The 27,595-nt window shown below is 39.3% G+C and overlaps 2 protein-coding genes, 1 long non-coding RNA gene and 2 other non-coding genes across 6 annotated transcripts in view; 2 read left to right on the top strand and 3 right to left on the bottom strand.

The window, feature by feature from the left end:
• Window positions 1–809: 809 nt before the first annotated feature.
• Trnar-ccu lies at window positions 810–882 on the bottom strand. The gene has a single exon. It is a non-coding gene; the product is annotated as a tRNA-Arg (tRNA).
• A 1,188-nt stretch (window positions 883–2,070) lies between these two features.
• Window positions 2,071–2,155, top strand: Trnar-ucu. Its single transcript is given in 2 exon segments — window positions 2,071–2,107; window positions 2,120–2,155. It is a non-coding gene; the product is annotated as a tRNA-Arg (tRNA).
• Window positions 2,156–8,094: 5,939 nt separating this feature from the next.
• On the top strand, window positions 8,095–8,541 carry LOC124208728 (segment polarity protein dishevelled-like). Its single transcript, XM_046606617.1, has 3 exons — window positions 8,095–8,150; window positions 8,221–8,348; window positions 8,409–8,541. Exons 1-3 carry the CDS (start codon window positions 8,098–8,100, stop codon window positions 8,456–8,458), a joined length of 231 nt encoding a protein of 76 aa, XP_046462573.1. The 5' UTR covers window positions 8,095–8,097; the 3' UTR covers window positions 8,459–8,541.
• Window positions 8,542–9,674: 1,133 nt separating this feature from the next.
• Window positions 9,675–10,878, bottom strand: LOC124204224. Its single transcript, XR_006878792.1, has 3 exons — window positions 10,099–10,878; window positions 9,924–10,036; window positions 9,675–9,856 (listed from the first exon to the last, which is right to left on the bottom strand). It is a non-coding gene; the product is annotated as an uncharacterized LOC124204224 (long non-coding RNA).
• Window positions 10,879–12,465: 1,587 nt separating this feature from the next.
• Window positions 12,466–27,595, bottom strand: part of LOC124188991 (protein O-mannosyl-transferase TMTC2-like) — a 28,913-nt gene continuing 13,783 nt past the window's right edge. The window contains exons 2-11 of one of the 2 annotated variants that reach the window (XR_006872558.1): window positions 24,606–25,443; window positions 19,835–20,903; window positions 19,634–19,748; window positions 19,460–19,545; window positions 19,132–19,376; window positions 18,586–18,726; window positions 18,165–18,246; window positions 15,096–15,274; window positions 12,890–14,963; window positions 12,466–12,816 (exon numbers count right to left, since the gene is read on the bottom strand). Coding sequence is in view for 1 of the 2 variants with exons in the window: in XM_046581932.1 (XP_046437888.1) it covers window positions 14,769–14,963; window positions 15,096–15,274; window positions 18,165–18,246; window positions 18,586–18,726; window positions 19,132–19,376; window positions 19,460–19,545; window positions 19,634–19,748; window positions 19,835–20,903; window positions 24,606–25,443 (2,950 nt within the window). In the remaining variant the exon portion in view is untranslated. Of the gene's footprint in view, window positions 14,964–15,095; window positions 15,275–18,164; window positions 18,247–18,585; window positions 18,727–19,131; window positions 19,377–19,459; window positions 19,546–19,633; window positions 19,749–19,834; window positions 20,904–24,605; window positions 25,444–27,595 lie in introns of both variants that reach the window. The other variant, XM_046581932.1, reaches the window with a different exon arrangement.

Raw genomic sequence — 27,595 nt, 5'->3', positions numbered from 1 at the left:
AAAACAAAAAAAAAACAGCTTCACTCGTGTTCTTTTTCCGTATTTCATTCGACAAAATAATTTAGACCATATACATATATCGCGATGGGAAATACGCAAAGATTACCTTGATGGATACTATCGCCTATGAAGTAAATTCTTTTTCCAACAGTCTGGAGCAATTTGCGCATGTTCGTCTCAAACAAACGGACAATACTCGTCATCATACTAAGTCGGTCTCAAATAAGAAAACTGTGGAGAACTGTTCGGTACGTTGTACATTTGCTACATCTGGTGGGACTGAAACTCGCAACCGCAATCTCCGGCAGATCCCCGGTATAGCAGGCCCGCTTCCTTATCCATTAGACCATAGAGGCGGCGATTGATATAAAGTTTGCAATTTTTAAGTGGAATTTTTTTTCTTAACTAACTACATTTAAGCGCTGATGATGCACTTAGTGCTGATGATGATCTTAGATTATTTTGAAAAGTCTTGATTGAAGTAAAGTCGGGCTTGAATTTTCAGATTTATTTTATCCGCTTTATATTTTTTAACAATAAGATATAAAAATATATAGGCCTATATATTTTTAGATTCGAGAATTCTATATCGTACTTCGTACATTAAAAAAATCAATCACTCTTTTAAAAATTAAATGAAATTGCTTCATGGTTTTTCATCGCTCATTAAAGGACTGATTTTGCTACTTTAAAAATGCTACTCATCTTAAATAAGCGTTGAAAAATTAAAGAATCGATAAATTTATCCAAGTCAGCCTGATTAGATAAAAACCGTTCAGTCTGTGCAACATAAAAAATATTAATTATAGTACCTCTGGCGAGACTCGAACTCGCAATCCCCGGCTTAGGAGGCCGGTGCCTTATCCATTAGGCCACAGAGGCAGCTATAAATTTCGTTGATTTATTGGTTTAAATAAAAAAAAGCAGCTAATTCTGATTTTGATTCGTTTTCCCTACCAAGAAAATTCAGTCGTATAATGAAATAGGAGAAAATTAAATTTCTAGTTACGAAGAACATCGTCTGCCATCGCATGTACATGCTGGAAAACTGTAGTGCGACTTTCACTCTTCCCGTACAAGGCGGACCGGTTTGCTGCAGGCAATTAATTGTGTAATTCCTATACTGAGCCAAATAACTTAGTCTGTAGAATATCTAGCTATTGAGACTAAGCTGTTATTTTTTAAAAAGTGAAAAATGTACAAAAAGTGCTGGACAGGAAATAGGAGTAGGGAAATAATACATCCGTGTAACTTGATCTGAAAGATAAATAACGCGCGGCCTAGCGAGCAAAGTGCTATGGTGGTAATGCGCAAGTGGGATTCGTTGAACTCGCTGAATGGATAGCCATGGGCAAATCTCATTAACCTAGTTCTTATTAAAATATTCGATTTAAATTTAAAATTTATGCTTGACATTATGACAACTAGGCCTACTCACAAAAGCTTACGCCATTCCGAAACAATTGAAAAATCCTGATCACTTGCGACGGAAATTATCCAGCAATGGCATTGGTCCTTTATTTGTTCGTTTGACACTATTCATTAGATTATTATTCAGGACATATGTTACCTAAACACGCCTTAACAAATTTAAATTAAGAAAGATTGCACTTTGTAAAAGATGAAAGTGTAGCCATGACAACGTCCATGAAATCAAAACCAGTTAAAGCTGATAATGCCGCACTTGGATATAACTCAGAACATACTGTTCAAACAATCACCTGTATTTGTACTGTTGTTTCCGTAGATTACCTAATTATGGCATGGAAATGTATAAAGTTATTTGTACTTTTCTCTCTGAAATCTCTGTCTGATTTCACTTTTTCTTAGATGAAGTAGGCTACTAAAGGGAAATACAATATAGTCTAGACTTGCAGCGGACTTGTATAGTAAAATAAAGTCCAAAACGATTTTCGTTTTAATTGAATAATTGGCATCCAAAGTATAATGTCGAAAGGAAGGTTTTTTACTTTTTTACGGACGAAAAGTTTTTTTCTTTCTAAAAGTCTTCTTCTTTTTTCGGTTCAGTCGTTCTAACGGTATATGTACAAGACTATCATTCCTTGACATGTTCGTGTGGCCTAATGGATAAGGCGTCGGACTTCTACATATGAAGGCGATCCGAAAATTGCGGGTTCGAGTCCCGCCTCGAATACTTCTTTTATCAACCATTTTTTCAAAGTTTTTTTAACACAATTTTGACTTTAAGATATATATCTTGAAACGCATAAATTTAAAAAACTTACTTTACTGTTATGATAAAATTTTCATATTTGGTAAATCTAAGCAATAAATTATTTCTAAAAAAATATTTTCGCCCGAAAAGGGACTTGAACCCTTAATCTCAGGATTAAAAAGTCTCGTATCATTTAATCTGTTTAAGAGAATATTGTCGTCACCATCAAGGCATGGATCAAGAATGGTAAAAATGGAAAGAAAAAAAATTTCGAGCTGAAATGGTTTTCTAGCTTTGGTCCTAATGGCAGTATTCGTAGCAACTAGCAAGATTATTCCAATTTTTGCTACTACTACTATGCCAATGAAAAATATGGACACCATTTCGAAAATTGTACAGCCGTTTATTGTTAAGACAGCCTAATGAATAAACGTGAATAAATCACCGGCCTACTATACAGAGGATTGTGTCTCGTCATAAAACAGGTATACCAAATCATATTCATAGCATTGCAATTTCTGTAGAGAATTAATGAGGCTGAAGCGGGCAACTGAAACAATTTTTCTTAGTTTTTCAAGGGTCATTTAATATGAATAGCTAAAAGTAATAAAAGAAAAATACATCAATTGGAAATATTAATTGCAGACTTTTCAGCAAATCGTCGCGTTTTCTGTATAAAAGCCTATTGGATAAAAACACTGGCCTCCTGACAGCCCGGGGGTATTGTTGGAAAAAGAATTCACTTCAGCATAGGCAAAGGCAATAGCAATAGCACTTGATATGTATTTAAAAAGGGTCATATCCAGAAAAGTTGCTCTAGCAGCAATTTTTAAAAAAGTGTTTTATCCAGAGAAGTTGCTCTAGCAGCAATTTTTTTAAAAAGTGTTTTATCCAGAAAATTTGCTCTAGCAGCAATTTTTTTTAAAAGTGTTTTATCCAGAAAATTTGCTCTAGCAGCAATTTTTTAAAAAAGTGTTTTATCCAGAGAAGTTGCTCTAGCAGCAATTTTGTAATTTATTGTGCTCTCGTGGGTTTTCAAAATGTTTCAATTATTTGTAGGAACAATGGAAGATTTCGAAATGGCTTCAAATGTTGGGAAAAAACTTAGCCATAAGGAACAAAAATAGAAAATATATAATGCTGAAGAAATGCAGAAGTGGAAGAGAAACAAATGTAATCGGAATAATCGGAATAAAATCAGAAAAGCACAAACCCAGGAGATTGAGAGGCTGAAGGCGCTTGATATTGGGTTGCATGGATGCAACAATTAGAAAATAGGAGGGAAGCGGTAAAGTTAAGATGTTTTTTTCATTTTTAAACTACTATTGACATATGTTTGCTTTCTGTCGTGTAGCTGCTCAACGAAGGAAAAGAGAACATGGCGGCTGGAAAAGCGGCAGCTGCAAAGAAAAAGTTTGTGGTAGCACCCAGTGGGACCAAAAGGTTGCTGGATGGCAATTGTGAGGCATCATGTTCGAAACGCTACAGAGAGCAGTCGGAAAGTGAACTGGCAACGAAAGTAAGTGATTCAAACAAATGTAATGACTGCAACAATTTGTTAATTTTTATTTGTTTAGTCCTTGGCAGAGTACGAGAAAGCCAAAGCGAACCTTGAAACTCTGTTAAAAACGTGGGAGACGAAATTGTCAAAGTGTACATCATCAGAGCTACCAGGCCTCTCAAAGGACGCTGTTGCCATAAAGGAAGCTTTGATTATTGTTACGAGAAAGTCAGCAGATAGGCTCTAGGCTGTTTCATTTTTGACTTTTTTTTGAAATTTTGGGGGGACGCTCGGATTATATGTTCTTATGATATAATGAGACTATCCACCAAGTTTGAGCTAAAAAAAATAAAATTTGATATGCGCGCCTGTCGATTTTCTCCAAAAATTGGCATTTTTCGCATTTTTTTCGAATAACTTTTTTTCCACTAGTTATTTTTTTCACGACGCTTGCACATAAGTTTCTAATCTTGTTATAGACCTGCACACCGAATTTCATCAAAATCAGAACAAATTATATATACGCGCCGAGCCAAAACTCTATATTTCCTTGTTACATTTGAATAGGTAGGCAAAAAACGTTAACGGACAGATAAGCCAGACTTTTTAGTAACATCAATTTTTTTTCTGTAGTCTTCAACTACCTGCAACAGAAATTCCTGTTCTTCAACAGAAAACTTTTATCTTACACCCGTCCACGAACCTTCCCACCCGGAAAACCAAAATTCCCTGTGATTTATCTTAATACCATTGATTACCCCAAGCAATTACTTGATTTCATCGGACCAAAGAATTGGCTTCTTTTAAATTTATTGAATTTAAAAGGGAAACGTCTCGATTGGTTACAAGCTCTAGTTTCTTTTTGGGAAAAAATGTTTGGGTACCGAAGGGTAAAAATAATGGTTCGATTACTAGAAGTAGTCAATGATTGCGCGGAAAGAGCTATAAAATTGATAACTGACTTTAAGGAGGCTCTGTTGAAGAACAGGAATTTCTGTTGCAGGTAGTTGAAGACTACAGAAAAAAAATTGATGTTACTAAAAAGTCTGGCTTATCTGTCCGTTAACGTTTTTTGCCTACCTATTCAAATGTAACAAGGAAATATAGAGTTTTGGCTCGGCGCGCATATATAATTTGTTCTGATTTTGATGAAATTCGGTGTGCAGGTCTATAACAAGATTAGAAACTTATGTGCAAGCGTCGTGAAAAAAATAACTAGTGGAAAAAAAGTTATTCGAAAAAAAAATGCGAAAAAATGCCAATTTTTGGAGAAAATCGACAGGCGCGCATATCAAATTTTATTTTTTTAGCTCAAACTTGGTGGATAGTCTCATTATATCATAAGAACATATAATCCGAGCGTCCCCCCAAAATTTCAAAAAAAGTCAAAAATGAAACAGCCTAAGGCTCACACATGCCAAAGGAAAAATGCTTAATGAAGAGGAATTAGCTTTGAGGCAGATATTTGCTGATTATCGGAAGAGGTATGCCATTGTTGAAGAAGACTTGGAATTTAAACATGCTAGGGTATTTGTTCCAACAGACGTTAGCTGTTGGCTAACTGAAACAGAATTGCAGCTACAGTAAGTTACTTTTAAATTTTATGGATTTCTCTTGTATTCATTTTTATTTTCACCACCATAGAGCCCTCCAACAACCTTTGGCCAGCCACGACGTAGAAGTTGGCATTTCTAAATTAAAACAACAAAGCATTGCCGCAGCTTCGAAATCCAACATTTTTTATGAAGAAGACATTCACTTGTCAATAGAGGCTGAAGAACTGGCTGCTAGGTATTTTCCTTTGTTTCCCCCTTTAATGTAGTGTAATTCTTATTTTACGTTTGTTAGGTATGAAGTAATTTTGAAGACGTTACACGACGAAGAAGAAAAGTACCGTGATGCCAGCACAACTCTAAGAGAAAGTGATGCAATCTGCAATGAGTTGGAAATATTCTAGGAAGAGCAATGGCAATTGCACGAGTCTCTCCGTGACTCCGAAAAAGCTATCGAGGTAATGGCCATTAATATGGGTCCGAAAAAAGGAAAATTATCCTCTCTTCTAGATTACCATCGAAAACTGGAATCCTTAAATTTTCTAACCGATAAGGAAGAGAAGATCAAGCGGATTAATGGTAAACTTGTTTCATTTTAATTTCCTTGTGTAGTTCTAACAGATATTTGATGTTGTAGATGTTCGTGTTCGTGAGAAATGGATGTTACTTGATACCTTCGTTGAGACTGAAAAAACAGCATTTGAAAAGAAGGAATTGGAGCGGAAGATACTTGAAGTAGCTGAAAAAACAGCATTGGAAAAGAAGGAATTGGAGCGGAAGAGACTTGAAGTAGAAAAAAGTTCAAAGGCGTTCCTGGACCTTCCTGGACTCTATCGATCTGTCAACAATTTCCCACTTGCCCGCAACATCTTCGGAAATCCCAGCGCTAATTAGCAAAGTTGTGTCATCCAGAGACAAGTTGACTAACAACGAAAAATAGCTAGACAACCTTAAATTTGCTGTAAATGTGGAAATTTTTTTAAAAATTCCATTGTGTTGCTCTTGAAGCAATTTTTTAAAATGTGTCGCACACGGTAATGTTGCTTATCAGCAATTTTTAAAAAAGTGTGATATCCAGAGTTGTTGCTCTAGCAGCAATTTGTTAATTTTTTTTTTAAATTTAAAGATGTTGCTCTAGCAGCAATTTGTTAAATGTTTTCAATTGTAGAGATGTTGCTCTAGTAGCAATTTTTTTTATTTTTACGACCGTGCTGTAATTACTATTGCTGTCATTGCAGCAGTTTTTTAAATCAACTACCTAACATTGCTATCATTGCAGCAGTGTTTTATTTTGTTTAAACGTGATTTCCTTTTTGTTTTAGGTACATGGTTTGCCTGATCCATGTACAGATGCCGACGAACTCTTCATACGCTGGAGGATGTGTAGTGACAACATCACATGTAATCACGATCTGTACGTGTTTGATGTACAGACAGTGTCTGTACATTGAGCAAAAAGTGACATTTTTCACTTTGTTAAATTCTGGAAAGAAAGAAATATGTTTTGCGCTTTCCCCAGTCCTTATTCAAGAAGTTGAGGTAAGCACAGCTTTAAAGGTTTTCACCATAGAATGTTACAACAACGTTTTTTTATAGGGTTACCTACATGAACTTCATGTTTACGAAAATGTGGCGAAGCATTACCCAATGGAAGATGTTGTTCGTGATTTCACCAGAGAATTTTTCCAGCACCACAGTGAGAAAATGGCAGAAAAGCATTAATGAACCTCATCTAATGAGTGGTGCTTTAAAAACTACTCGTCCCATTCAAACGCCCGTACTCATTTCCTGAGGAAGCATTTGGAAGAAAATGAATCCAATGAAGATCCTGATATGGATAGAACCGCACTGGAAGACGTGAGTGACAAAAAGGCGACCAGGAAAAACTTCTTGGTCACCGATGCCATCAAAAGTGAAATTAGGTAATAGGGTTGTTCGACATATTTTTTACAGTATGGTAGTATGTATCATTTTGATTCTATTAAATCTCTGGTCTTCTTCGACTTATGAAACGCAGCATTGGAATCTCTTTCCTCAAAATCTCCTCTCGGATAGACGACAGAGAGCGAGAGACATCGACCTGTCGATGGGAGAGCGGGACGTGTTCTGCCCTGTTTTTAGAAGAAAGGAAGAGGGGTATGGAAATTGGGGGGTGAGAGGAGGCAGCTAAGAAATGAGGGGGTGCAGCATTGCCACATAAATTTTGGGAGAGAAATGAATATTTAGGCGTTTTATCTGGCAACGCAGCGTGGAGAATCAGGTGCGGGCATGATTATTTTCAAAGATCATGGAGTAAGAACAAAGTGAGTAAGCTCGCTCTACTCCTTTGTTTGGTGCACGCTTACACTGTTCTTGTTTACAATTGTTCTTACTCCATTATCGTTGAAAATACATATGATACTTGAAAATACAGCCCGAAAAACGCCTAAATAAAACAGACGCCGAAGAGCCCTATAGACCGCCGCCGCATACAAATTGCGTTTGGTTGTGTATACGGCGGCGGCTGAGTGAACTATTGTGGAATTGGCAATATTCAAAGCTGAATAACTTAATAACGATAATCTATACTGTAATGGCAAACATATTTTGCAGTCTGAAACTTATTTTAACTATTTTTGTAGAAAAATAGAAAAAAATTTAGGAAAAATGCATAGCTAGGAACAATGAATTTATGGAGGGACTGACCATAAGGTCCCTTGTAAACAGCTTTTCGTGACTTGACGAAATTTTCAGCATAGTCCTTCACGATCACAACACTTAACTTGGCAATATGATGAAAAAAGAATAAGGAACATTTTTTAGCTTTAAAAATAATTTTATTTACGTAAATTTATTACATTATACTAATTTTTCCAAGGTTTGAAAATATGTCAAATGACGATGCCGTTCGCGTTTTACGAGAAGTTGTCCAGAAACCTAGGTAAGCATAACTGTTTTTTGCTTTCCAACTTAACATTTAGTACATTGTGTTATTTATTTGCATCTGTCAGCCCAATCAAACTTGTAGTCGCCAAGTGTTGGTATCCTAATCCAAAAGGATATTTCACTTTACCCCGTACGGAACCCGTTCGCCCTATTGATCCCGGTGCGTGGGTTGCTCACACGGAAGCAGCAAGAGGTGATTGTCGTATTTTAAATCATAAATTGGCAACCAACAACAAATCTAACGTCATATTAGGTGGAACACAGTATCCGAATCGTCCGCCATCTGTGGTAAAACCAGGCTAGTCGCGGGGCAATATGTATTGCTTAGTCCACAATCGTGGCTGCTCTTTTCCTTATGGCAACAAGCAGTCGAGGTTCCCGGAATGGCCACTAGTGTCACCTTTTTAGGTGAATAATCAAGGGTGTCGGTAAAGTGCAGGGTGCAGGTGCAGGTTGGACGGGGGGTAAGTGCGGAGTCTGGAGTCTGGAGCCGCCAAAAGTTTTGGTTTTGCAGAATTCACGTTGACAACTTTTCAAAATTTAACGAATTAATTTTAATTAAAAAAAAATTTTTCAATGTAATTAAATTATTATCTGTTATTGTCTGTATGCATGAACCAATTTATTGCATACAAATATTAAACTGAACTCTCCAGTGTTTTTACTTCAAGTTGCTCGAAGGAAGGTTTGAAGTGCCGATAATGACCGACTCGTCGGATGTCTACTGGGGCAGTCTATTTTCGTTCCCTTATAGTTTTGAGTCTAATTCTGGGTTAATAAATGGCGGCAAACCGATAAAAGCATCTATCTATATGAGAACTACATCTCGCCTGAATTTTAATAAATTCCCGCAAGGGAAATCTGCCGAAAATGAGGCTCAAAGATGATTTTCTTGGAATTTTAGCCGCCAAGAAGCTGGTTTTTATTTAAATTTAGGGATAAATAGCTAATCAAAAATAGTTTTAAAAAGTGAAACAGATAGAGTATAAGAAAGACAACAACATACTGAAAATTGAGCAACTTTCTTTGGTTTTTAAGATACGAATAGGGGTAAAAAACAAAAAAATTAAGAGAGCGCGGAAGAAAATATTCTTTGGCCGTCGATTACACATGCTTGTGTACATATTAGGCTGATTCTGACTGCATATTTCGATTATTTCGATTAGTATGTTGTTGTCCTTCTTATACTCTATCTTTATCACTGATTAAAACTATTTTTGATTAGCTAGTAACCCCTCAATTAAATTAAAAACCAGCTTCTTGGGCTAAAATTCCACGAAAATCATCTTTGAGCCTCATTTTCCTCAGATTTCTCTGACGGGAATTTATTAAATTTCATGCGAGATGTAGTTCTCATATTGATAGATGCTTCTATGGGTTTCCATATTTTATTTACGCAGAATTACGCTCAAAACCATAAGGGAACGAAAATAGACTACCCTAGTAGACATCCGACGAGTCGGCCAGTATCGTACTCCAAAACCTTCCTTCGAGCAAATTGACGTAAAAAACTGGAGAGTTCAGTTAAATATGTGTATGTAATAGATTATTCGTTCATGCATCACAGACTTCCAAAACAAAATTTAGTAATTTGTTCATGGCTCGATTGTTTGTGAACTCCGACAAAATCTGCCTCATTGGCACATCGTTGCTCGCCACATTCAGCACAAGTGAACTGTGGGAAATGAAGATCAAATCTGCCTGCATGGATAATAAAACAAAAGATAATATTTTAAAAAACATGAAAATAAGCAAAATAAACACATACCGTCTTTTGTAATGATCACTACTCTCTTTTTACCAGCTGTAACTGTATAAGCTATTAAACACTTACACTTCTTGCAATCAAATAAGGCTGAGAAGCATAAGGAACTGGGATATCTGCAGATAAATTTTAAAATTACAATGCAATAAACATGATGAATTACTTTTATAATACACACCTTAAGTCACAACATCACCACACGAGATAAATTCTCTGGCTTGAGAATCATGGAAGTATCTTCATGGTACGCAGGTGAAATGGTTCTGATTTGTGAAATAGTTGATCACATTTTTCACATCTCTTCTTTCGACAACTGCTACAGCAAATGTAGTGCTGCAAGACTGGATCTTGGCAATCAGCACACCAAGAAGCTACAAAACGTTGTGAAGAGACGAAAGCTTCAAGAAAATTCTGCTTAACAGATGCCCAGTCTTGGTGGATTTCACTCACTCTGTGAATCCAGTCTGATTTAGGATTCAAACTTTCTTCGGCTTCCTCTGCAATGTAAGACTCTTGGCTTTCAATGAAGTTTACTTTTCATTAACATGATTATAACGATCTTCAGCAACATTGTCAACTGCTGATGGTATACTAGACTGAGACTCAACTAAAGAGCCGTTCAACGTATTTGGAATATTTACGGTTGAAGTGCATGATGGTTCTGCTGTCACTTCAGTATCACTTTTCTTCTTTTGATTCGAAACTGAAGGAGTGGTTTTTTTCTTTTGATAAAGACCACGTAATCGCATTCCTGTTCCCGCGGAGGCACTTAATATACGATCACGCCTTTTTTTTCGTTTAATCTGTCACTTCTTTCTTGTGACCTAAGGAACGATACAAGATCTTTTTGAATTTCTTTGCTCATAGCCATAGCGTCCAAATTACGTTACGAAAGAAGCAGGGCGTCCCTAAACTGCGAAAGCGAAACGCGAATCGCGAAACGTCTAAAATGCGAAACAGCTGTGCGAAACGGACCCAAAAGTTGGGACTCTGTTTCGCATTTTAGTCTTTGGGTCCGTAGTACTAAACTGCGAAATCAGTGTGTGCGAAACGTCGCAGTGTAAACGTCTTGGTAGCAGACGACAATGGACGCCATCAACAAACGAGTTTCGTCATTTCGTGCACCTTATGGCCGGTCTATTTGTGTGTTGACCATGAATACGGAATACCTTGAATGCAATAGGTGTTTTTAATTAAAAGATTGGTATAAAAAAATTAATGAGAAATTAAATTCATGTATCAATCATATTAACATTCTTAATTTTAAGGAAAGTTTTAGCCGATTAAATTTGAGCTTGATTTGGAACATGGGAGGGTTGGGAGCTTTGATTTTTAGCTTGATTTAAGGCACTCATGGCCGATTTTTGCCTTGATGCCCAATTTTTCTTTGAGCACGTAGCCTACTAGTTGATTTAAATAATTTAATGTAATGTATAGTAATCCCTGTGCCATTATCTAATATATTATTATTTACAAATATAAATATCACCATACCGTGCTGCTCTATGTCTTTTATTTGTTTAATCATAAGATGCGCATTAAAACATACAGGGGTAGTGGCGAAGAAATCGAATTTGATTGCCCCCCCTTCCTCCTTTAATGCCTCATCATAGCGGGAGACAATGAAAAATGGTGGCAATCTCCGTCAATTTGGACCTCTGTGGGGAAAAGGAAAACTTTTTGTTTCGCAAGATGTTTCGCTCTTTAGTATGCCCTCCGGCATTTGGTCCCGCGAAACGGTCCCAAAGTTTTGGTCCGTTTCGCACAGCTGTTTCGCATTTTAGGCGTTTCGCGTTTCGCATTTCGCTTTCGCAGTTTAGGGACGCCCAAAGAAGCAGACAACGTAAATAATAACAAAAAAGACAAGCCCTATCGGCCACTTCGCACACTTCGTACCCTGTTCCGGCCACAAGCAAAAGTGTAGCCGTGATTGTGGACTAAGTAGTACATATGGAGTGAGACCATGTTCCAAACGACTTGTTTCCTGACCCAACTCAACCCAACCCACACCAACAGATGGCGTTGTTCCTCTCAGTGAGACTGTGTTGGTTGGATAGGAAAGTTGTTTATTTCATTAATGTCTTATACGTTTTTTTTCTTAGAGTTAAACAATTAGGAAAATGATCATCTTGTGCAAGACAAGGTTTTACATGGAGCCGTCGCATTTAGATTTTTATATTGCGACGACATCATAATTATAAACTCGAATATGTGTTTTCGTGTTTTATTAAACTGCCGTTAGATGGTTCTGAGTTCTAACGCATTGCTATAAAGCCGTGCTATATAAACACAGCCTATTATCTAGTCAACTCGGTCTACTCTACTGTTTTCTGTTTGGTCACGCCTATTGCACTCCGGGGTCCGGAGCGCTCTAGTGTCAAAAGTGGCTATTGCACTCCGGAGTCCGGAGTCCTCTAGCGTCAAAAGTGGCTATTGCACTCCGGAATGGAAATATGTAGTACTTTCATTTGGCGACCGATGGCATTATGTTTCTGTGTTTTGAAATTTGAATGGTTTAGATTTGAATTCTTTGGAAATTCAAAAGTTAAGTTTACAAGTCTTTCACGAAACAAACTTGCTTGTCGCTTTTGGTTATGCTTTTCTTCTTACCAGAGATAACACTTGCAAAATTTATAAATATACCAGGGAGCTTTTTGGTAATTGTTCTAGTCTTATACTAAAATCAATCCAGGGTGTATATGTGCGATGAAATTGACTCTGCAGTGCCTTTCATACTTGTGAGTTGATATCTCATGGAATGGAATACAAAATACTCTGAGGAAATTTATTGTCTTTTATTTTTTTTCTTCAAAAAAAAATCTTATTCTTCATCTCTTATGCAACTATCAACTATCGGCGGCGGCGACTCTTTCCTTATCGTTGATTTGTTTATTGACTGGATGGGAATAAAGTAAAAGAATATTTTATGAAAGCTTTTTTGAACATTTAAATATGGTATTAGGACTTACTCTCTTCTTCTGTGCTGTGTTTACCCTCTGCAATAACTATGTCCAATTTGATCCTTTCCACCATATTTTTCTGAATCTTGCCTCTCAGGCAGAGGCCAATAAGGCTGGCAAGTGAACAATGAGGAACTGTAGGATTGAAATCTATTCTAACCAAGTAACCATTTTCCTCAAATGGTTGTACTTGAACAGATTCATCTGTAATATAAACCAACAGCCTCTTTTGACACTAGAGTTCTCCGGAGTGCAATAAATTTTACCATAAAGGATAAAGGGAAAATCGGAAAATCAAAATATAGACTTGAGGAAAACTATTTTCTAATTGTTGGACCACTCCTATCGGGAAACTCGCGCGCGCAGCAAGGGATTTCAGTTTGAGCCCAAATATGCGATAATAATTAATAAACAAAGAAGATTCGTCGATAAGGCCTTATATTTTCAAATAACCTTTACTTACAGTTAATTAACTATAAAAAGAAAGATTTTGTTCTTTTTTTTTCTTTTTTGTATTGCATTTGTATGTAACCCAGGGGGTGTCCGTATTCATTGTTTTTACAACTATACTATTTCTCAAGTCGACAGACTTGCCGTGTGATCTCTGCTGCTTTGACAACATATTGAGCAATTCAAATCATTTCGTAAATGTAATCAATTTCAATTCTATAACTAGGTGGCGCGCAAAATTGATTGAAAAATTGATTGTGATTGCGATCTAAATTTTCCACTTGATTGAAATATTTTTTTATTTTGATTGGGTTCGTGATTAATAGAAGATTCCTATCGTGGCAAGTCTGCTTCTAGAAAGTATGTGTTGAGCTTCTAGAAAGTATTGTTTCACCTCAGCATCCTTTGAAGTTGTTTTCGATAAATACATAATAATGCATCGGCTCTTTTAAAAAGTGTATTTTATTTTGATTTTTGTTCTGAACACGTAGCCGTGTTCTGATCAGCCATTGGTTTGACAACAAAATGACGAAGGACTACATTAAGGAAAGTATTGCTTTTCTTTCATATGAATCGAATTTGTTAATAAAGTGTTGATACGTTGATACTTTGTTTCTGTCTAACCAGCGGGAAATGTGGATTTCATGTAACTTGCTTCTTTTTTGTTTTGTTTTTTCTTTGGTTCTTTTGTCGTAAAAGTCTTACAAAATTCCCCAGGACATCATTGTTTTAGTCGCAAAACTTTTAAAACAAACAATTTTAAATAATTTGAACGACGAAGAAAAAAATCGTGACAGACTACATTTGGGTTTACGTACATTTTGATTTTTTTATTGTTTTGTTTTGTTTGTTTTGTTTTTTTGTTTGTATTTTTGTTGTTTTTTTTTCTTTTTGTATGATTTTTTTTATTGAACTGGTCCCAAATTTGAATACGAACTTTTGAAATATAACATTCTAAAGTGGCCGAGAAAAATTAACTGTATGAATCTCTAAAAAATCCATTTATAGCGGTTTAAAGGCAAATTGTGGCGAGGAAGAAATTTATTTCTTTAATTTATATAGCGCCTTTTTATGTGGGAATAAATACTACAGAGAGCAAGAAACTAGTCAGAATGTCAGAATTAGTCACTGACAGTACCGGGTTCTCTCATTCTTAGCAAAGTGCGCAAGAGTTGGTGAAAACTGAAAAGGTTTACGTATCATCAGCATACGTGACAGGGAGTTATGTACTAATACACATCGTACAATATTCTATCACAGGTTCGATTGGTTCGACTCTCCTCACGTCTTTGTCATGGGAAGAGCATGATCAGCGAGCCATCGGCCAAGGAAAAATGATAATCCACAGTGCCCAGTCTTCTGGGGGTACACAGCACGCGATACAAGGGTCACCATCACGCGAGTTGGCGTGTCATCTCCGTCGGGCCCGCACCATTCACTAAGGGGGAGACGAATGAGAGGAAGAGGACACGATACCTTTCTTCATCAACAGGTGACGTAACTTCTGCAAGTTCATCCGAGTGATGTGATCGTCTGGTTTGAGCCGTAAAGCTTCTAGATAACTTTGCTCGGCTTCTGTTAACTTGCCATTGACGTGAAGCATCGCACCCAAGTTCATGTGACTTGTCGCTTCCTGTAAACATTTATTTGTTTTATTTAGTATTTTTCTTTTTCATTAAAATAAAAACGAACATCCTGTGGTGAAAACAGGTGGAATGTATATATGTTATGTCTATATTTTTTTTCCAAACTTGGATAAACTTACCAAAGGCCGGATTTTAACGGCGGATCTGTAATACTGTTCAGCCTCCGAGTGCCTGCCTGCTTGGCGAAGCGTGTTGGCTGCGTTAAAAACGGTTTCATATTCAGTTGGCGCGAGTGAAGCAGCTCGGACGTATTGCTCTGCCGCTTCGGTGTGTCTCTCACATTCCGATAAATATTGACCTGAATTGCCAAAAATTGGTCGAACAAAATCGTTAGCAATTGTCTGATTTTATACAAATTTATGAATTTACACATCTTGTTCAATAACCAACAAAAGTTTTTCTTCTAAATGGCCACGATGTCTACATTGCTTATTGCTTATCACCTTTTTCTTTGAAAAAAAATATCGACCACGGTGCATTTCCCGGTTTGGTTGCTTAAGACGAACTGGGAAAGGCTATTCGGGAAAAATAAAATGTAAAGATAACTGTAACTGTGGCGGAGTTATTTCGCACCCATACTGAACTAAGGTTTGTTACGCGGTAAGTATGATTCATACAGCAATAAATGTTGTCTTTGTAATTCTTTTAAAGGATCTTAATCGAAAATATTTGCTCGGAATTTTTATGGAGGATGATGCTCTTTTTGGCGCAGAGAATATTAAATATATAGGACTCATTTCATATTTCATAATTGCTTGGCTATAATAACAACATTCGTACGGTTCGGCCAGGGGTTAGAAAACAAGGAATTAGGCTCTAAAAACATGTTGCTTCGGATGTCGAAAAGTAAAGAGAGGGTTTATTTTATTTCGACTTTTCTCATGGGTAGTGGTGGGATATAACTTGGAGCGATGGTGGGCTGGGTGGAAGCAATTTGTGAGGCGCCAGGGCTGTGCTTTTGGAAAGAAACTTTCAGCTCACCATACCCGCCTGAAGACCCTAGTCTCACGTTATGCTCCTCTAATGAGCATCACTCGTCTGTCATTAAGTCGAACAGTCACGTTTTTTTTCTGCTGCTGCTGCTGCTGCTGCTGTTGTTGTTGTTTCATCCTATCCACCTTTTTTCTCTCTTCTCGCTCGGTTTCTTCTCGTTCTTTCTCTCTTACGACCTTTCTCCTTTTCACATACAAGAGATTTCTTCGCTTTCTCACCTCATATCCCTCCTACTCCTACCGCATCGTGTGCTATGTGACCAATAGCTTTCTTTAGGTTACATCCCCATCTCCATTAAAAAAGGAAACTTTATGCATGCGCCTTCGGGTGGGTGCATGCGTAAGTTAAGCTAAATTATTTCCCTCACGAATTTCTAGGCTTCACAAGCTGCACTGCGTTCGATTCCTAGATCACGGCTGAACTGACCAAAATTGCTGTTCACTGATCCCTCATAGTTTTTAGGCGAGGCAACGTCTGTTGGAATGGAAAAATATCCTGTGAAAAAAGCGATCACTCCTTTTTTGCTGCTTAAAAGAATTCTTCCGTGCACTTTTCAAATGGTATTAATACATTAAGTAACATATATTTTATCTCGGATGAATGAGGTACGAATACGACTACAACATATTGAGTTTTAGGCTGTTCAGTTGCCGTTAAAAAAAAGGTTCATCTCCTGGTTCTTTATTTTATTTTATTTTTTTTTTTATTTATTTTTTTTTATTTTTTATTTTTTGGTTTTTTGTTTTTGTTTTTTTTTTTTTACTTTTTTAGCCTCCCGCAGTTAACGAGGAGGTTTCTTTATGGTAAATTCTTCAGAGAAGTGTAATAGAGACCGCCACGGTCGTCGCCGCCGTGAGTCCACCCAGCAGTCATTTTTATTTGCCGTAACACTGAGAATTCGATTACAAATCAGCGCCCGTGCGAAGGAAGAATTTACTGGTTCTACTTTATTTTTAGTCGAATTTTCAAGCTTAGTACTCGGTTCCGCCCCGTTTGTAAAAACCAGAATATAAATTTAAAGTTGCAAGCATGAAATTTTTTGAAAAAAAAAGGTTTAGGTCTTGAAGAATTTGGACCTATTTTTGAGTTGGAAGTGGTCGTTGATGAGAAAACGGCTACAGAAATAATGCGTTTTAACAAATATACGCATCATATTCTATTGCAGTTCTTAAAAAAAATCCTGAAACTATTTTGCCTTAAGTGGGTAATCCAAAGAAAGCGAAAATGCGTGGCTGATTGCAATAGACGAGCCCGGACTTTTAAATCTTAAAGCTTCTCATAACGACAGGATGTCAAAAGAGCCAGTATCCCCCATCAGTTTTTTTTAGTCAATGCGTTTGCATAATGGAAGTCGACATGCGATTACCGTAGACGTCGATGAGGCTGCTACTGGACTGTGCGCGTAAGGGTCTAATTGAGCCCCTTGACGAATTACAGGATTGCGTGTATATGTGCACCTACCCCACAGAAGTTTTCTTCCTTTGCCCCCCCTCTCTCACTCGACTGTCAGTGAAATTATTTAAAAATATTATACACATTAATAACGATTCTCTTTAAGATCCTCAGGGAGCCCCGAAAGAAAAAAAGAATTTCTCAATGGCAGGTATATCAAAAATACATTTGTTGGCGCCAAATAAAATTTTTTTCTTTTTTAAAGATGGTCGAAACCGACACCAAATAGTTTTGCCATCCAGATTTATTGTGGCGCAAAGTTAGACAAACGAAAAAAAAAAAAATCGCTGTTGCGGCTACAAATAATAAACAAGTCAGCTGTCTATAATTTCGCTATACATAAGAACAGGGGCTCCTGTTTCTGTTTTTCAGAGTTCTTTTAATTATTTTTGGCGCACCGTGCAAACGAGACGCAGACAGATGCTCGTGAATATACACTCTAATGTAGAGCTAAGAAGACCCTTGAGCTCAAAAAAGAAAATTCTCAAGTCTAACCTTTTCTCACACTGACTGATTGTTGCTTTTCTTTTATAGTTTTTCTTTTTTCTTTTTTTACTTTTTTTTGTGGCCACGTCGTACAAGAATCTTAATGCTTCAGGACACGTAATTCCTGTCAATTAAATATCAATTTTCCCCGAGTTTTTCTTAAGCATTCTCCGTACAATGTGCACCGAGTTACACGTCTGAGAATTCTTAGTGTACAAGAATAATCTCCCGGAGGTGTAATAGTGGAGTTAACTCACCGTAATGCTGATAGACGGTCGAATCGTTGGGTGACAGGGATTTCGCACGCAGGAACATGTCCTCAGCCTCGCTGAGACGATTCTGAAAGAAAAAAAAAGGGATGGTGTGATTTTTTAAATGAATATGCGATAAGATTTTGGAAATCAACGCACGAACGGCGCGACAAGGAATAATGAATTAATGAGTAAACGCTAGTCGTTTCCCAAGTTATACACACACAGAAGAAGGTGGACAAGGGATGAGAAGACTTTGCGGACAAGCCCAAACAGTCAGGTCAGATCACAGGCAATCCGTCCCCAAAAGAAGATGTTATCTGATCTGAAAATTCTGGTATATTTTGAAGGAAGCGAGACTCCCTACACGCTTTTTTTTTCTGCCCCAGGTTCCAATTAAAGTGACGGTCCTCATAATTAAGCTTACCATTTTGGTGAGAAGTTTCCCATAGGTCAGATGAGCCGGAATGTGATCGGCTTTAGCGCGGAGGGCTTCACGGTACCAGTGTTCCGCTTCCTTCAGCCGATCCAGCTTAAAGTAGGCTTCCCCCAGCATGTTGTACAGCGACTACACGGATGAAACAAATTCATTGTTAAATATGACGATCGACAAAAGAATATCACTTGAGTTTGCTGGTTTGAGAGAAAAAGCGATTTAAAATAATATTCTGGTTATTGCGCTTTTGGTTACGAGAAAAGAAACCCGCGGAAAAAAAAACTAAGAAATTGGACATAATTATTAGGGAAGACAATGGATGAGTATTATCAACAAAAGCAACTCTGACTCTAGAGTAGACGTGTAGACTTGAAAATATGCGAGGCAAACAAGAATGAGACTACACAACAACTTGGACATAACAGTGAGCTGCAAGAGGGCTAACGATAATGGCGCAACGGCAGCACTTTCTTAAGGCTGTGCTGCTGCTCACAGCAGCTCACACGACTGCAATTTCTACGGGATACGTTACGTCACCTGGGGCTGGTAATGTGTCGGCATGCGTTGAATAGCCTCGTTGTAGACGTCGATGGCCTTTGTGTACTGGCCATCGTCAGCGTGAAGACGACCCAGATTGAAAAGGGCCGAAATCTTGGTGGTCTCGTGGGTCCGTGGGTCCTTCAAGCCGGATCCGTCGAGCTGCGAACAGCGTCTGTACACCTCGATCGCCTCGTCTTTCATGCCCATCAAAGCCAGGACTAGACCCATGTTCAAATGAGCCACTGAAACGGTAGACAACAAATATGTATAGCACTCTCAGCCGTATATGACTTCAACGTTAAATCAATAACTGGATGGGACATACTGGCCATTCGAGGACGATAGTGAACCGCCGATCGGTAGGATTGTATAGCCTCTTCGTAACGTTTCTGCTCTTGATACAATATACCCCTATAAATAGTGATACACCGTTCAATATTCAATTAGAATTTCCACATTCGATTGGTAAAATAGACAAAAGCTAAAGAAAAACAATTACAAATTATAATGGACGTCCGCCATGTTATTTCGATAGCTGAGAGCCTTCTTGTAAGCCTGTTCGGCTTCATCCTTACGTCCGGTCGAACTGAGTATGTTTGCTAAATTTCCGTATGCTGCGCAAAGGAATTAGACCCCCCAAAATCAACCGTTAATATGTCAAATGGCGTACATACGTATTGCAGGATCATTAAGGACAAACCTTTTGGAGGATTGACGCTGATTCCCGAGCGGTACAGAGTTTCCTCCGTGTGCCAGTCTCGGTTTCGCTGGATGGTCCTGGCCGAGTAGACGACGAGTAGAAGAACAAATGCCCAGCGAAACAGGAGCCGAAGAGAGTTGCTGGCTTGCATCTGCTTCCACCTGTGTCGCTCCTTGTGCTGCTGCTGTTTGAGTCGCACTTGCTTCTGGCGGAGGCAGTCGTCGATCAGGTGGAAGCCCAACGCCACCAGGAGGCAATAGCCCATGGACGGGATGTAGAGGACTCGCTCTGCCACGACGAAACCCACGTAGAAGAAGAGATTGGTGGCGGGGATGAAGGGCAACACCAGCATCGACAAGGCTATCACAGTCAAATCCACTCCGCTCTTCCGGCCGGCGCCAGTCCCGTCCACGTCGACGGAACTGTTGGACGACCATCTCGTCCTCTCCGATCGAAGCGAGGAGCTACTGCTGAGACTGCCGCTTGTGCTGCCGTTGCCGTTGCCGTAGCAACCCACAGCCGACGACGGCGACGAGTAGCAGTGGACTCCCAGAACGGCATCCGCCACCGACGGGACGCATCCGTTGGTGCCTCGCACTAGCGAAGAGGAAGACGAATCGCCCGGCAGGGGCGAAGAGATCAAGTTGCCACTGAGAACCGAAGAAGCGGAGCCAGGAACGGGCGAGGCGGAAGCCGAGCGCAGATCTCCACAATTGTCGTCAAAGTCCCGCCGCCGGAACAGGGCGTTCCATCCGAGATAGGCTAGAGTCAAGTAGAAGATGGCCGTGGCCAAATTGCGGATGTCCGCCAGGCTGTGGATCAACGGGATGGCCTCCATGGACCAGTCGAAGCTGAGGACGGTGGGCTGGACGAGTAGCCACAAGTTGAAGGCCGGCAAGTAGAGGAAGGTGAGAGTGCGGGTCAAACGCGACGGGCAATCGGCCGACGGGTTGTCGGCAGGTGCGAACTCGGGCGCTTTGGAGCCCATTAGCTGCAGACGGACGGCCACCATCAACAGGGTGCCCATGAAGAGAGTCGACAATCCTTCAGATAGTCCTCGATACTTTTCCTGTCAAAGAAAACAGAAAGAAAATTTATTATGGACATTCTGGACTATGCGGTGTAATGCCCATAGCTAAAGCCTACTTTAATATACATTAAGTTGTATCTAAATAAATTTTTTACTTCAACTGATTATAAGTTTTATGGATTTCGTCCAGACTAAAAAAAAACAAGAAATGGTTCGTCGGGGTTTTTTTTTATATCGTCATCCGGGTAATCTTTTCGTTGCCTTTTTCTTCTCCAAAGTAGATGCACATACCATTTACCTTTGGCTTATTTTTAGCTACAGGTTGACACAGAGTATAGACAGCGATTAGATTGAATGCATCACGGAAATTGGCCAGAGTACGGTATGTAGACGCCGCAAAGAGAAGCGGTGACTTCTCCATTTTTCCCCTTTTCGTTTGGCGGGGTGTTGCTGGGAAGTGCTTAAAAATCGTTGCGAACCCGGGTCAGGAAATAAAGTAGAAGAGAAACATTTACACTAGCAGGAATCGCTACTGCTGGCGCTGTTGAAACTAATGTAGGCACTCACTGGCCACACGCGTTGTGAAATTATTTGTAGTTACTTTTTTTTCGTTTCAGATTTTTTAAAGAAATAAAAAAATTGAGACAGTTTATAATAACAGTTCATAGATTTCCTGATCGTGTGAAAACGGAAAATCTGCCGTGTCAGTGTGTAATGTCTTCCCAATCAAAATAGGTTTAGACTTTTTTTTTAAATCGGCCTATACAGCAACATGATCACCGATGATCACCAAATGTAAAATCTTTAAATTGTGCTTAAATCCGAGAATTTGCGCAACGAATTGCTCGGTGGTTCAATTATTGTTCACGCTATTATATGACATCATGTAGAAGTGTAGAACCACCATAACATTAATGACGACCGTCGTTCCACCCATCTCCACACCCATGTTGATTCGAAATGGACGCGGCGGAATTGTTATTTAAGCAGTATCAAATTGTTAAGTTATTATATTTGGAGATGCTGGGTGTTTCTCTGTCAGCGTATCTAAAAAACTGTCAAATTAACTCCGGATGACTCCATCATTTATTACTTCAAAAAAAGGTAAGTGGGTTTCTACAATTTTAAATTTTTCCTCAAAATAAGAAGACGGGGTTGCATAAGAAACTGGTGAAACTCTTTCGTCCACAAAAGAAAAACAAACCAATATAAATAAAAAGAAAAAAAAAAGAAAAAAGAAGGTGCAATAAAAATGGAGTCGACAGAAGGCCGCGTTTCTCTCAATCTCGTTCTCGCTAAACTGAAAGCAAATCACGGCAATTCTGTTGATTGAAAAGTGGCGTATATTTCTCTCGTCTGGTCTCCGGGGGAACAAAAATAAAAGGGCAGGGAAGAGCTATTGAGCCAGTCGAGAATATGGAAATGAGGAGGAAAGTGACCGTGACTAGTATACGCTGAGTGAATTAAACAAAAGGAAAAGCCTACGGCTTTATTTCTTTTTCTTTCCCTCCCAACTGCTTCGCGTCTTCTTCCAGCTTATGCCCAGTTTACCACACCATCACCCTGGGTCCTCGAGTGTATAGTATTAAAGAAAACAGAAATAAGTAAAAGAAATAGAACTCTCTGCTTGTGCGCTGCCGGCTGCTGTTGTTGTAAGGAAATCGTTCCAGACAGAACTAAGGGCTACCGCAAATTAGAGTTAATAGGGAGAGAGACCCGAGATACATCCGTCAGCTCTCTTTTTCTTTTTCTCTCAGCGCAGACGTGATGTTTAAAAAAATAAAAGACAAAACAAAAAAATTAAAATATATACCATATGGCATTCGCTTGTTGGCTCGCACTAAAGAAACCGCTTTTATGGGGCGAGGGATGTTTTTTTTTTCTTCTCCCTTATATATACCAGAATATTATAACCATTTGTTATGATCAGTCACCAACGTTTTTAACTCCCGAACGTTTTTACGACATCACGCGAAAGTGGCATTTTCGCTGCATCGCGCACTATAAAATTTTAGTCTTTTTTTTCTCGTCTTTTAATAAGTAAAAGTTCATTACGAGACAAGCAGTTTCATGGTTCTAAAATAACCCGAAAGGCGTGGTTTTGGTGTCACGTTCTCTTGTGTGTACCGGCCATTAAATTAATCATTTATTCCTCCCTCTTTTGCGCGTTCCACTTTTTCTTGTATCTGACTAACCGTTATTACTCATTGAGAATTATTGGGAGGAATATTTCAGATATAAATTTGATACGAATTTAAATAACTAGACGGTACATACATTAGTATAGTACTTCCTGTTTACGGTATTCATTTTGATGGCGATTCTTCATAATTTCTTCAAAAGTTATTTGAGTGAAAGCAGAAGAGAAATAAAACGATTGATTTGAAGAAGGAATAAAACCAGATTTGGTTGCTCAAGCCTGTTCGACAAGTCGTCGCCCAGAAATCATGTTTGTTCAACTTTTTGGGTGAATGTATAAAATATATAATCTGGCTGGCTTCGATATAGTGTATACGGTAATTCATTTAGGCTAATAAATGTTGTCCATTAAATATTCGTCATCAATTGAGTACTATACACTGCAAAACCAAAGATAACATTTGGCTTGAAGTTTTTATTTACTGTGAGGCCTGTGAAAATGAAATTAACTCGAGTTTTTTTTTTCTTCTTCTTCTTCTTTACCCAAAGGGAGCTGAGGTGATTGACCATACAATAAATATTTGTTGAACGCCGTGATAGAGCTAGACATCTGGTGTTGGCCATCGATCATTCCGAAATTCTTTCGGCTGGCCACCGAAGAATGAAAAATGGGGTGGGCTTCGTTACGACCGTCTATTTCGTCAGGTGGCAATGATGATGAATCTCTAAGAGATTTCCCTTTTTGTGTGTGTAGTCTGCCTCGGGCTAGGAAAGGAAAGCTCCCAAGTCTCTCTAATAAACTATCTCACCAATATATATATATATATAGTATATAAGACCGCATGAGAGCATACTTAAATCAATCAAGCGACACGAATTCAATTTTTTTTTTTCATTTTCCTTTGACCAGTTTTTTTTTCTGTGAAGAAATAAGACGTTGACGATGAATTTATCTGCTTTGTAATGATGTCAGAATATAACCAGTACGACGAGTTTTTTTTCTTCTTTTTTCTTTTTAAAAACAAAAACAAACGTCTGCGGTCGATCTGCCGATCAGATTTTCGGTTTTGGGCTTCTGGCGTTAGCTTATAGTTCGATCGTATAGTAAAAACCGTGTCTCATTCATCTTTTCTCATCTGAGGTAATTGGTTTTCCATGTGAACTGGCCATTTTCACTTGTCGCTAGAATTTCGACGCTACAGTGAAATTTATACAGTGAACTTTCTTTGGCGAAAAATGATAAGAAAAAGGCTTGTATGGCAATAAGGCAAACTCGTTTTGCCTTTGATGATTAGACGTCAAAAGCAGCTAGCTCCTTCGCTCATTATAGCTGGTGGTACAGTGTTTTTTCGGTTTTTTCGATGACGGAATCTTAGATGACAACTGATGGATATTGAAAGGACGGACCCAGTTTGACAATGCAAATCAATCGTCTGGTTCTAATGAGGTAAAAATCGAAGGCGCCATAGGATAACAAATTCCACCGCTACACAACCCAGTTTCTTTTTTATTGGCTAATTACATAACTAAACTCAATTCCATTAGATAACCAAGGGCGATTAGATCATTACGTATATACATAGTATAGCCTATTAGCCTTACCTGGAACAGGACGGACGAAAATAAATCCTTAGGCTTGAGTCGAGATTGAACGAAAACGTCGTAGACGGCGCAGACGGCCAGAACGGTGATGCCGTGCTCCTTGGTGAGCATGGAGCAGGCGGCGAAGAGGAGCGTCACCAGGAGCCACAGCCACTTTCTGGCCACCAGAACAGTCAAATTGGGTCCTCCACATGCCGGCCCGCCGCTTCTTGGCAGGGTGTTGGGTCGCAGTAATTCTCCGCCAACTTGATCGTCGCCATTCCACTTGATGGACGTAAAGATTGCGGCCGACAGGAACGAGCGCAGCGGCGGCAATGAACTGCCGCCGCCGCTACCGTGGCTGTTATTGTTGCTACATTTATGGCTGGAAATTGATCGCGTCGATTGGGTCCTGATTAGCTGCTGTCGGCGCAGGTGGGCCAGGCCGGAGCGAACGGCCGTGTAGCGTCGGTACGAGAGGAAGGCGAGAATGAAAAAGACGGCGGCGCCGATATCGGCCCGCCCGACGATGCCGGCCACGGCCTCGGTGTGGATGGGATGGGCGGCGAAGAGACAGCCGGCGATGGCCGTGGCCAGCCCAGCTTTGGGGGGTAGGAGGGAGCGCGCCAGGAGGGTGAAGAGGGCCGTGGCCAGGCAGTGGAGCACGACGTTGAACAAATGATATCCAGCTGGCTGCAGCTCGTGCAGCCAATGGTTGAAACGGAAGGAGAGAACACAGAGCGGGCGGTAGGACTTGTGCGAGCCCGAATGGGTCAGCGGCGTGCCCCAGAAGTCATTGAACAACAAGTTGATCCACGGCGTCGACGGATTCACATCCGGATTCGTTTTGATTGCCCGGCTGTTGGGAAAATAAGAAAATAATGGAGAATTAAAACGTTGGAAAATTAAAACGATCTTATTTTTTTTTTTTTTAAGATAGCATCCGTTTTTCCGGGGAATTATTGCAACTAGCTATTGATTTACATTTGATCAGCATTTGATAGATTTGGTCTCTAGGTGTTCACTCCTGAGAGCGTGGGTATTATGAATGAATCTCGTGAGCTAAAGGCGCCAAGATGGCTGCGCACGATTTCCCAAATCGAATTGAAAAAAAAAAAAAAAAAAAAAAAAAACGAACAAAATTTCCAAACATGATGCGGGTCATTTTTTCGCCCGTCTGTGGGAAATGTCCAATGGGTCATCGAGCGCCGGTTAAACAAGATTTCCATTTATTTTATCATCACTGATGCTGATGGGTTGAGGCGTATTTCTTTTGTTTCCCCATATATATACATATCTACTGTCTCAATGTAGAGGTCTAAGCTAACGACTTAAGAAAAAGAAGTGACAGAGAAATGAACATCTCGATCGGCTTATAAGGTGGGAGAGCTGATGATGCGTAATATAATAACAGCGAGCGCAATGATGCAGTGCCCGGCGGACATCATCCGTCTGGATTTTTTTCCCCCCCATTCGTGCCGAGCTGCTGGCAGCTACTGTATGCATCGAGGGCTCTCCGAAATGATGTCTTTGAACAGTTTCAAAGCCGAGAGCAATGAGCTTTCAAGCACTGGCTTTCTTATATTTATATATATATATACTATAGATCGCCTACTATGTAAATTGGAGGGGAGAGAAAAAGAAAAACAGTAGTTGGGATTTATTTCCCATGCCATGCAAGCCCATATTTATCATTTTTCTTTTATTTATTTGACTTTAAAGTTCATTTTTTGTTGTTGTTGAGTCGGTGGGCGTTAGGGTCATCACTAATGAACTTGGTTGATTTTCACGTTAGTAAAGTTTACTGTTGTGTATACTAGCTTTGTGGCTATTCGCTTTGAAATACTTTCTTTTGATTTCCTGGTATTTTTTTCTTTTGTAGAAAACAAAGTGAATTGGTCACATTCCACAATCAATTCCATACGCCAATGCAAAATAGGTTCGACTAAAATCCTGCTTTTCTGGCGTCCGGTTCATTTTGCTGATAAGGATTTTTTGGGGGGGGGGGACGAAATATGGTGTTTGTGTTTTCTGTTGTTTAGACTTAATTGCGGTACTGGTTTCCCCCCAGCCACCCCACCAGCCCTCCCGTTTTCCTTTCTCTTCGGGCAGACCCGACGATCATTTGTGGAGATTCATAAAAGCCGAGAGACACCAAGACGTATCAAACGATTATAACAACGGTGTGGAAAACCGGATAAATTGAATCTATATATCTCGAACAAATCTGAAGGCAACTCTACTACTACTTCTACTACTACTGGGGGTTTGGGGTTTTTTTTGTTTTTTTTTGTTTTTACAACAGGACGGCGGTTTATAATACACGCCACGTCATTTGCGTGTAGAAATAAATAAATAATAAAAATAAAAAAAAGAGTCCACGACCGTGGAATGTGCACGATTTCTTGGCCAAGACCAACCAATAATCTCTCAGCTGAGATGGAGCTATCAAAACCGGATTGGCTGCTGTGCGAAATGATTCAAAATTTCTCGGTTGTTGTGACATGAGATGTCGATTACCCACCACCATTAGAGACTTATGTTGATTAAGTTAAAAAAAAAACAAAAAAACCACCGACTAGGTAAAATTGCACGGCTGGAAAATCTCGTTCCGAAAAAAACAAAAAAGAAAACAGGTAAGAATAGTTCTTCGTGGTAAGAAGAATACAGGGAGGGAGAGGAGGGTTGTTGTGTGCGCGGGTGAAAGAAAAGAAAAAACCCACAGAAGAAGAGGAATCGACGGCGAAGAAGAAGAAGAAGCAGAAGAAGAAGAAGAGGAAGAAGAAGAAGAAAAAAAGGCGATGGGATGAATGCCGAGGCAGAAAAAAGAGAAAAGAGTCTGGCCCCGTTGCGGAGCTGCGCGACCGACTCCCCTGTAATTAGCGTCGATGAACGGCCAAGCCCCCGGCGCTATCCACTCTTCTTCTTCTTTCTCCCATTTCCCTTCTCTTTACTTACATTTTCTTGGCTTTTTACTTTTTTCTTAGATATACCTTTCCGTCTTATTTTTT

The sequence above is a fragment of the Daphnia pulex genome, chromosome 2 (assembly GCF_021134715.1).
Source record: "Daphnia pulex isolate KAP4 chromosome 2, ASM2113471v1".
Classification (NCBI taxonomy): Eukaryota; Metazoa; Arthropoda; class Branchiopoda; order Diplostraca; family Daphniidae; genus Daphnia; species Daphnia pulex.
This window is presented reverse-complemented; position numbering and strand designations above follow the sequence as displayed.

Bases quoted from the DNA above. Each gene is read 5' to 3' on its own strand.
- LOC124208728 (XM_046606617.1), top strand. From the start codon at position 8,098: ATGTCAAATGACGATGCCGTTCGCGTTTTACGAGAAGTTGTCCAGAAA. The intron at 8,151-8,220 runs GTAAGCATAACT...TGCATCTGTCAG, and splicing joins GAAGTTGTCCAGAAACCTAG to CCCAATCAAACTTGTAGTCG. The intron at 8,349-8,408 runs GTGATTGTCGTA...ACGTCATATTAG, and splicing joins TCACACGGAAGCAGCAAGAG to GTGGAACACAGTATCCGAAT.